The sequence below is a fragment of the Halyomorpha halys genome, unplaced genomic scaffold, assembly GCF_000696795.3.
Source record: "Halyomorpha halys isolate HHAL.00 unplaced genomic scaffold, Hhal_1.1 Scaffold171.1, whole genome shotgun sequence".
NCBI lineage: Eukaryota > Metazoa > Arthropoda > Insecta > Hemiptera > Pentatomidae > Halyomorpha > Halyomorpha halys.
Window position 1 is genome coordinate 360,651 of NW_027115842.1, and position 11,414 is coordinate 372,064.

General features: G+C 31.1%; 1 protein-coding gene across 4 annotated transcripts in view; it reads right to left on the reverse strand.

Moving 5' to 3' along the window:
* The window catches only part of LOC106679001 (zinc finger protein 431), a 17,802-nt gene that overhangs the window by 1,874 nt on the left and 4,514 nt on the right, over window positions 1–11,414 (reverse strand). For all 4 annotated transcript variants that reach the window (XM_024360231.1, XM_024360232.2, XM_024360230.2 and 1 more), the window contains 4 exons: window positions 11,040–11,099; window positions 8,907–8,966; window positions 6,483–6,530; window positions 3,850–3,900 (listed from right to left, as the gene is read on the reverse strand). In XM_024360231.1, the coding sequence (XP_024215999.1) occupies window positions 3,850–3,900; window positions 6,483–6,530; window positions 8,907–8,966; window positions 11,040–11,099 (219 nt within the window). The remainder of the gene's footprint in view (window positions 1–3,849; window positions 3,901–6,482; window positions 6,531–8,906; window positions 8,967–11,039; window positions 11,100–11,414) is intronic.

Below are 11,414 nucleotides of genomic sequence, written 5' to 3' on the forward strand. Positions count from 1 at the left end.
AGGAGAACCTACCCATTGATAGAACTCCAAAAACAGATGGCCGAATTGGCCGAAACGTTGGACGTGTAAAAGAAATATAAGTTTTGAGACTATAATTGGATGGTTTTTTGAATTATTTACTAAAAAAATTATTTATAATTGTAATACTTTCTTGAGACTGGTTAATATTGTTTAAATAAATAATTTTTTTTCCATTTTAGTCTCAAAACATTTTTATTCTCTTTATAAGTCCGACATTTCGGCCATCCTCAGGGACAATCTTTATACAATTTTAGAACTAAATCATTTTTTAAAAAATCTTCATGCAGGCATACTATTCTGTCCAGGTCAATCCAACAAATTACCCTAATTAGTCAATTTTCACATTAAAATTGACTCCTCACTTTCACCAACCCTTTTCTCCATTTATATCAATGATCTTCCTGATTCCATTCACCACGCTCAGTACCACCTATACGCAGACGATCTCCAAATCTATTTGTCCTTCTATCCCTCCGAAATGCTTGAGGCTATCCAAAAGATACAGGAAGATATTGACAGCATTAACGCATGGGCGTCTAACAATGATTTGAAGCTGAATGCCAAAAAAAACGAAGGCCATTCTTATCGGTTCCAAGCGCCTCCTTCATACCCTCCCTTACTGTCCTCTACTTTTCCTTAACAACCAACCGATTCACTTCTATCCTACAATAAAAAACCTTGGTGTCACTTTTGATCAACACCTCTCTTGGAATAACCATATTTCTCAAATCACACGTAAATCCATAACTGTACTCAAACAATTCCTAAAATTCCGTAATTCCATTCCTCAGAACACTCGTCAGCTCCTAGTATCCTCTCTTGTCTTCCCCCACTTCGACTACGGATCCTTGGTGTACGGAGGGCTATCTGCAGGACTAGAGTTGAGACTGAAGAGACTCATGAATTGCTTTGTAAGATTTATCTTTGGGTTCCCTAGACACTCTCAAGTCTCTCGCTGGTATTCCGAGTTGAAATGGCTCTATCCAACCTCCCGAAGGCAATACCTCCTTGGTGTTTTTCTATTCCAAGTTCTTAACATCAAAAAACCTACCTATATCATAGATCTCCTCACTCTTCGTTCATCCATCCACTCATTAAACACCAGATCCCATCCGAATGATTTATATATGCCCTCCTATAGAACCTCCTTCTTTAGCAAATCCTTCATCATACGTGCAACCTCCCTCTGGAATTCTCTTCTCATCTCCATTCGCCAGTCCTCATCCATTCTCTCCTTTAAACAACACCTATTCCTTCATTTATTGAATAACCAAACCTCCACATCTTTGTAATCAAATAAATAGGCAGTTATTGATTAACATTATAAACAGTAGTAAAGCCAATATACCAATGTAATTTCATTCTACTATCTGAAAATTTGTAAACGCTCGCCAGATAAAAAACTCACTACATGAACCTTGTAATTATTTTTAGGGGACATATGTCCCAGAATAAAGTTATTTTTTCATTTTCATTAAAATTAATTATTTATCACAGTCACCTTTGTTAAAAATTTATCACAACAATATTTGTAGTAAGAAGGTGACTGTGATAAATAATTAATTTTAATGTGAAAATTGACTAATTAGGGTAATTTGTTGGAATGACCTGGGCAGAATAGCCTACATGAAGTTGTTTTTTAAATGATTAATTCTAAATTTGTATTAAGATTGTCCCTGAGAATGGCCGAAATGTTGAACTTAAGAACCAAATTGAATAATTTGATAAGTTCTATTTCTGTTTCATAACTTCTTATGCTGAGGGTTCAACCCAAATTTTCTCGCAACCTGATCTCTCAAAGATAGTACTCATGACCTCCTAGATTGCGTCATCCCTTTATTCCCTTATCGACATTTCATTGATCAAGTAGATAACCTTTTTCTAATTCTTAATTCTGAAAAAATCCCTCATATCCTTTCCTTGGCCTTGTCCAGCAGACTACTTAAATACTTTTCCTATCACCCTTACTATCAAAAAATCAATATTAACAAAAATCTTATACACCAATGCCTTTCCTTATCTGATCCCAGTACCACAATACCAAAATTTACTGCATTAAGACTATCTTACTTTCTAACAATTTTTCACCTTACATCATAAAAAAAACTCCCAAACTCTTACATCTACAGCAAAAAGTCTTTAGATATACAATCGGAGAGCTAAAAAAATGCTAATATGTCCTGAGAGAAAGTTTTGAATAAAGAATGAAATAGCAGAAGGGATTAAAAATTAAATGAAAATTAATTTTTTTCTTCTCATTTTCATTAAACAAAATATGTAGATAATTATTACAGGTAATAAGCTTAACAATTAAAAATATAATATGAGCTTTTTAAACTAAAATATCAAAATAATAAAAACTTAAAATTAGTAACACAAAAAAAACAACAGTCATCGGATTTAAAAAGGATAACTAATCGATGGTATTAAAACAATAAATAAAACAAATTATTAGAAAAATAATTAAAACAAAGAATAACAAACAACAAACTAAAAAAATACACAAATGTATATATAAATAATAAATAAGAAACATAATGTGAGACATGTAAAATATAAATTTTTTTTATAAGATATAGACAAACTAAGAAAGATTTATATATGTATATATAGTTGACCGTAAAAATTGATATATAAGAAAGATTTAGTAAAACAACTCCATTCCAATCGTATTATTGATCAATATATCTTCTTACAGTTATTTTATTTCTCTGTGTAAGCAAACTGAAATCATTCTACATTTAAATTTTCTTTTGCCTAAAATATGTTTTGAGCAATAGTTGCAATCAAAAATTTTCCCATCAATAGTAAGAACTGTTTCATTTTTTACTTTGGATGGCTCAATTCAAGATTTTAACTTTGAATTTTAAAAATAATGAATATTACAACTCATAAGGAAAGTAAGCAATAAACTAAACAAGAGACCGGTTAAAATTCAACTTCACCAAGATACATATTGAATGTATCCTCGCCAGCCGTTTCATAAATTTGAAGAGACACAACTCACAGGTGATCTTCTATTCAAATCGCCTGAGATATGCTTAATTCTGGGATTAATTTTTTTTTAAAATAATTTATTTATTGTTATTTACAACTGTATACAAATATAAACAACCAGTAAATTTGCTATTAGTTATAAAATGACATGATACAAACATGAGGAGAACCTACCCATTGATAGAACTCCAAAAACATTACTAGAGAAGAAGATCTCGAGGCCGTCTTCCTTTCAGATGCATAGGAGGAATATCAGATAATGAAGGAGAAGCATGATTAGAAACAAGTGGGTTTGGGTGGTCGGGAAGTTTATCATGGAGGAATTGGTATATGGTTCTGGCCAAATTAGTAACATATAGAACATTGAGGTCCTGATGGATGACTTGATTTGTGACAAAATATGGAGCATTAAGGATTTTGGATGGTAAGGATTGGATATGAGAGGAATTCAATGGTTTAATGGACCCTCAAAGCTCAATTCCATATGTCCAGATAGGCCTTATTATAGTTATGTAGATCAGTCTTTTGTAATGGATTGAAAGTTTGTTTTCCTAGTAAATTTTGTAATAGTCAGAATCAACAAGCAGTTTCCTGTTTTATCACTACTGTATGAGGATTACATGTCAGTCATTGGTCCAGATGTAGTACTAAGTAACAGATCTGTTCGCCAGGAATAATTAAGGTATTATTAAAGGATACTATGGGGCAGGAAGTAATGTTTTTTAAATTTGCGATCCCCTCTCCAAGTTGTCAACTGATTATATAATCACGTAAATGACTCATATCACCCAAAAAACATTAGAAATATCAAATAAAATAAATTTTCCTCACCAGCATCTGGAATAAGCAGTTCTTCTTCTTGTTTAATATGAATAAATCCTCCTGCAAACATATACATAACTTTTAAAGAAGATAAAATTAAGTATTTTATGTTTAAATAAATAAATTTAAATTCTATCCCTTTTAGTCTCAACACATTTTATTCTTTATAAGTCCAACGTTTCTGCCAATGCGGCCATAACCAGGGACAATCTTAATACAATTTTAGAACTAAATAATTAAAAAATACAACTTCATGCAGGCTATTCTGCCCAGGTCGATTCAACGATTACTCTAATTCTCAACAAATTGTTGTGATAAATTTTAACAAATAAGTGACTGTGATGAAGAATTTTAATTTTAATATGAAAATTGACTGATTAGAGTAATTGTTGAATTGATCTGGGCAGAACAGCCTGCATGAAGTCGTGCTTTTTAAATTATTTAGTTATAAAATTGTATTAAGATTGTACCTCAGGATGGCCGCATTGGCTGCAATGTTGGACTTATAAAGAGAATAAAATTAAAATTTATTTATTTAAACAATACTAACCAGTCTGAAGAAAGTTTTAAGATTATAAACTAAATATTTTATATTATGAATAAAAATTATTTACTATCTACTTTAATATTTATTCTTATTTGTTAAATTTTAAAGTAGATAGTAAATAATTTTTATATTATGAATAAAAAATTCAAGTAAGTACTAAATAAGAAAAAAAAAATTTTTAATTAGTTACTTTCCAATATGACCAATAGGTAATAAACAAAATTAAATTTTATCTTGACCTGAAGTCCCACAACAAAATATCCTACTTTTTCTCTAATTTAAAAGATCCTATTCCTTTCTTACACCGTTCCAATTTAGTTTACCGGATTCCCTGGTCAACTCACAAAACTCTTCCAACCCTTCTGTCTCTAAACTGTATTTCCCAGCATAAAACTTCTATTATCTCATAAAACTCCTGTAACTGTTTTGCCTCTAAACAGTCTGAACATGCTTTAAAATTCAGTCATTCTTTTAATTTCGACCTTACATCGATTCTTGCTGCTGCCTCAACCATAAAAAATGCCTCATTTTGGAATCCATTCGTGTCAATTTACAACAGAAATCCGTTAATCATAAAGTTAATAAAGACTGCATCACTCTGACCTACTGAAATATTTTAAGCCTTATCATTTCAGAAATTAGCTTTCCTCCGATATATTTTATCCAATTTTACAATTTTTATATTTATCTCATTTTTCCCCCTTTTAATTTATTACATTATATTTTATGTTTACTATCCATCCTTCATCTTCTATATTTATAAAATTTACCTTTATTTTAAACTCATCAGTTACTTCCAACTTATATTTACTTTATAATTAAAGCTTTTGTTATATAAATTACAAGGCTTCGTACCTCTATTCAATTTTGTATATTTCCTTTTCTTCATCACACCATATTTATTTTATCCAATTTTATTTATTTTTATATTTTATCCATACATATTTTTTATATAATTTCTCTCCCTTATTATGTATATTATCATTTGATGTAGTCCTATTTTTTATATTTCCTTAAATTTCCTATTATTGTCTTTACTTTAACATTTTTTTTTTTTTATCAAGTATCGGGCACTAAGGGCCACATGAATATCAGTGGTTAGGCTTCTTTGGGAGCCTTGATTTTCCTTCTTACCATCGCAGTTTCTTGATCCTCGACTGCCTTTCTTTTCTTTCTTCATACCCCTTTTTTTCCTCTTCCAATATTGGTGAGATTTTTCAATGTTTTCCTATACGTATCTCTATCTAGACAAACTAGACAGTCGGCATCTGAAATTTTAAGTCTTTTTAATTCCTCTCTCTTTTTACTGTTTATATCTTTTTTAGTCTTGATGAAACCCTCCAAAGTGGGGTAAAAATTTGGCTCCCATTAAATAGTTCTATTACTATTCGAGTTTTTTCTTTGATCACAACCAGACCCCATCTTACTTTTATTAAAATTATATTTTGTTCATCTTGTTTTATTAACTAAATTTTCTCTTGTTTTACTGGATTTTACTTGTTTACTGGAATCTTTAGTCATTACATATACTTATTGTTGCTATGCAAAAATTTCATCAAGTATTTTGTAGATACTTAAGCCAAAAATAGGGGCATGTTTGGACCACCAACACTCCCACTTTGGGCAGAGGGCCCTTCCCCACATACCAAGTTCATTTTAGGGTACTTTTATAGAGAGCGGGGTAAACAATAAAACAGTTCCAATAATCAGAATATAAATAGTTGTCATTGGTTAAGAACCAAATGATCGTAGAGGAATACAGGTTTGATCATGAAGATATTGAGAACGCTATCCAGCAGTTAAACATAAATAAGTCTCCAGGGGTGGATGGAGAAGAATTGAGAAGTTTCCTTGGTCATAAGGCATACCAAAGAAATAGAATGGCACAAGGCAACAAAGATGTTCAAAACAAGTCTACGAACTTTGGTAAGATGTTAATTCTACAGTATTCATCTTTGTATCCTACTTCTGCATAATTTATACCATAATATTTGCAGTCCTAACTTAAATAATTCCCATCATAATGTCTAAACAGCCTAAATTGATTTTTATTGAAACTATTTTGATCAAATAATAATTTTAAAAATCTTCTCACCATCATAAATTTGCTCCGTTTCCTCTTGTTTCACTCCATCCAAGGTAGCTGCGTAAAAACCAAATAATTACTTTGTTAGAGAAAAAATGTAGTAATTATAGTTCTAAAACAAATATAGCAATTATATCATTTATTCAACAGAACTAATCAACTATATAATTTTATTTTATTTTTATTAATCTCTATAGGGGGGTGACAGTAGCAGCGTGGTACCGCATCTATCTGCCAACCCAAAGGTTGAGAGTTCGAGTCCCCCGGCCCAATCCGGGATTTTTTCAAGCATATAATTATACAATACTCACTCACAGCCTCCCCCGGGCATTTGTGAGGTCGCTTAGCCAATTAGTGGCACTCACGAAAATAGGCATGGGAGTGACGAACCCATCCTATGAAAACCACGTCATGAAACGTTCAATGTATTTCCTAGGTACTTGTGGAGGCCTTGGACCTCCACAGTCTGTCGCACCAATAATAATAATTTATTAATCTCTAACAACTCTCCAATAAGTATAAGGAGATATGCAGTAGCATTCCATCACTCAGAATGCTATTTCGTAAACGATTTATTATTATTATTTATTTTAACCTTCATATTCACTGTTGCAATACACCAGGGGTGACCCACTTTACTGTATATGAGATCTACTTTTTATCTTATAAGTGCGCCGCGATCGATTTTTTGTCATAGGCGTAGTTTAAGGGGAAGAAAGGAACTAAGATAGGAAATCAGAAAACTAAGTCCAGTTAGTTTTTCAATTGCCTACTAGCAGCCCTAATGAAGGCTAGAAATTCTGGCACTATTAAATAAGTTCTTTCAACTTGTGTTATGTCCTGACCGCACGCCCAACCATCTTCTCCTCATATATATTATCCACGGTCAACTATCTTGTCATTAATAAAAATAATAATAAAAATAATAGAAAAAACATAACAACAAAACTAGACGAGGAAACAAGGAACAGGTTGACGAAAGATGATCTGAAGAAGCTGTTAGAGATTTTATGGGTATTCATGATCTTTAGTTTAACATGTTAAAGCTTGTTAAATGGAAAAACTCATGATAAATGGAGAAATATTTCTTTATTTTATTGTGTTAAAATGATATAACATATAACATGGTTGAAAGTCTGTTACTAGGTCTGTTAAATGGAGAATGACATTATACAACAGACCAGCTGAGCTCGTCACCATTTTGTTTGTTGTAGGAACGAGCAATGTAGTATTGCTAAAACTATTTAGCATGTTAAAACTTTTACATTTAACACACCATGAATACTCCTAATACCATCATTACCTAGACTACTTAGACCTAGACATATATGGTGGTGGTAAGGAAAGTAAAAAAAGGAATATATAGGAAGATGGTCAGTGTTGCGGTCAAAGAAGAAACAAAAATAGTTTACAACTATTTATTTTCCGACATTTCACCCCACTTTGTAGAGCTTCATCAGGGCTAAAAAGATACAAAATGATACAATGATAAGAATAAAAATACAAAGATAAGATACAATGATAAGAATAAAAATACAAAGATAAGAATAAAAATAAGTAACAATAGCAAGAGTAAAAATTTTTTATAAAAATACGTAAAATATACAGTTAAAAAAGTACAGGAGATGTACATAAAACAAAAACAACACGGGGAAGGAAAAAAAAATCAATCATTGTTATTATATCCTATATTGTATTATTTTCTTCAGTATAATCTCGTATCATTAGTAACGATATGTGTCATTCTAATTTTACTTAGTTATTCCTAAATTAAAAATTATTATATTTATTATCATTATCATATTTCTGTATCTTTCTCTTATCATTTTTCATTTTTCGGCATATCTTTATCACTACTTCCTGTATACGCGACGTATTTAAATTTAAATATGACCGTTAAACGGCTGGTAGGAGGAGCCAGCTTCCCACTCCTCCACGCTTCCGCTTCATTGTTGCCTGTTCACCCGTTTGCTTTGAACAAGTAGGTTGTCTTGACTTGTTCTTTGCTCTTTTATTATCATTTTATATCTTTATTATTACTTATTTATTTATAATTATTATTTTTTCATGACGTTTATTTAATCTCTATTTTTTTTTTTCCTTCCCCGTATTGTTTTTGTTTTATGTACATCTCCTGTACTTTTTTAACTGTATATTTTACATATTTTTATAAAACATTTTTACTATTGCCATTGTTACTTATTTTTATTCTTATCATTATATTTTTATTCTTATCTTTGTATTTTTATTCTTATCATTGTATCATTTTGTATCTTTTTAGCCCCGATGAAGCCCTACAAAGTGGGACGAAACGTCGGAAAATAAATAGTTGTAAACTATTTTTATTTCTCCTTTGACTGCAACCCTGACCATCTTCCTATATATCAATTTTTACGGTCAACTATATATACATATAAAAAAAGGAATACTTACAAGTAGATTCATTTTCACTAGTGACTTCTTCCTTTATCGTAACACTTGAGTCATTGATATCTAAAAAAATAAATAAAAATATATTTTATGGCATAAAAATTAAAAAAGCTGGGAAACTATCAGTTGAAATTTGAAAATATAAAATTGATTTTCATAATTTTAACAGCTATGCAAAAACATACCATTCCATTACCAATTCTTATTTATACAAATTTATTCATAATAAAATAAATTTTAAAAATTGATATAAGTAGATTTATTTTCATTAGTAATTTCTTTCTATATGGAAACACTTAAGTTATTTATATCTGAAAAAAAAATAATAATAATAAAATATGTTTTAAGTCATTCATTAAAAATAAAAATTATAGTATAAAAACTGATAAAATTTTGCAAAGATAGGATACTATCAGTTGAAATTTGACACTCGAAAATCTATTTTCATGATTTCAACAGCTATACGAGTATATATCATACTAGTATTAATTGTTCATTACAAAAATATACAATTCTCATTATTCCGTCCACAGGCAGGTTTTATGATATGTGGGGCCATAAGGTGGGGGAAAACATTAATTAGAAACCGCTAGGATTGGCGCAATATAGGAGGAACAAGGGCAATCAGACCTGACAGTGCTAATCCTGGAGAGTTTGAACCTGTACTTTCCAGGGACCTCTAGCCTGTTCTCACTCAGTTACAAGCCCTAGATCAGAAAAGATGTCCAGATAAAAAGGCAGCAGAGTGTGGCACTGGAGGCGCACAGCCTGGAGGACGGTCCCCACATGGGGACCATAACTGAAGTAAGAGAGAAGCATGTATATCACTATCTACTTTCATCTCCTACTAAGAATAAAAGATGGTAACCCTTCATCTCAGCAACACAAATTATTTCCCAATGTCTAAATTCAAACTAACAGAATTAACAATATTATATCCTTTTTGGCTTAGCCCCTGTCTATAATTTATTATCTTTCTCACAATATATTCTGTAATATCAATTTCTCTTTTATCTTCAAACGTAACCTCTTCTGATATGGATGATTTAATTTGGCTCCAGACATTACTGCCCATAAACCAAATTTGAAACTGATCAAAACACTTATATTTCTAAACTGTCTTGGCCCACAGTATCTTTTAATAATACCCCACTTATTCCTGTTGAGCAGATCCGTTACTTAGGACTAAATCTGGACAAACGACTGACACGGAATCCTTATACAAGACTGAAAAGGCAGGAAACTGCTCGTTGATTCCGACTATTACAACATTTACTAGACAAACGGTCCAAACTTCCAATTCATTACAAAAGACTGATCTGCATGACTATTATAAGGCCTATCTGGACATACGGAATTGAGCTATGGGGCTTCACTAAACCATCTAATTCCTCTCGAATCCAATCCTTACAGTCCAAAATCCTTCATAAAATCCTTAATGCTCCTTACTTTGTCACAAATCAAATCATCCACCAGGACCTCAATGTCCCCTATGTAGCCGATTTTGCCAGAACCAGATACCAATCCTTCCATAATAAACTTCCAAACCAACTCGTTTCTAACCTGGCTTCTCCTTCACTACCTAATAATCCTCCTAGGCGTCTGAAAAGAAGATGCCCTCAAGATCTCCTTTAGAAGTGTTTTTGGAGTTCTATCAATGGGAAGATTCTCCACATGTTTGTATCATGTCATAATATCACTTACAGCAAATTTACTTGATGTGTACAGTTGTAAATAACAATAAAAAAAAAAAAATATTTCTAAACATATTCGTAACAAACTAAATTATAAAAGTGAATTTTCACTTATTTACTAATACAAAATAAAGGGGAGGAGTTGAGGTGCCATCTTAGCAACCTCAACTACATCAGTGCCTGCTAGATTTTGGCTGGGACAGTTTTACTTTAATTTTATGATGGTACCATGGAATGAAAACTTGACCCTCCCACTCTAGTGAGAATAGTTGTTTACCTCTAGGATACCCCTCTTCTCTTCATATATCATAAACGAACAGATAGAGGTAAAAAAAAAAAAATTAAGCTTTTTGAACTATAGAATACAATCAGTCAGTTGATATTAAACAATTTTCCAAGAGACTATCCAATAGGAACTAAATTGTTAAAAAGGGATACTCACAAGTAAACTCATTTTCTTCAGTGATTTCTTCTTTTATAAAAACGCTTGAGCTATTCATACCTAAAAAAAAAAGTGACATAAAAAATATGCAGGGTGTAACCTAAGTGAAATTTGAAACTTAAGGTAGCGATAGTATTTAAAATAAGTACAGATTATTACATAGTTTTTAATAATGAAGAATTCTCACACTATCTTCATAATAAGATGTATAGTTTTTGTTTCTTTTATTTTATTAAGTAAGTAATGTGGTTTTATTCTTGTTTTTTCACTCTAGCGAGGAAATCCCAGTTTGGGTATACCGTTTGTTATTAGCTTATATAATAATTTTATATATTATAATTATTATTTTTATTAACCAAATTATTTATTATTAAT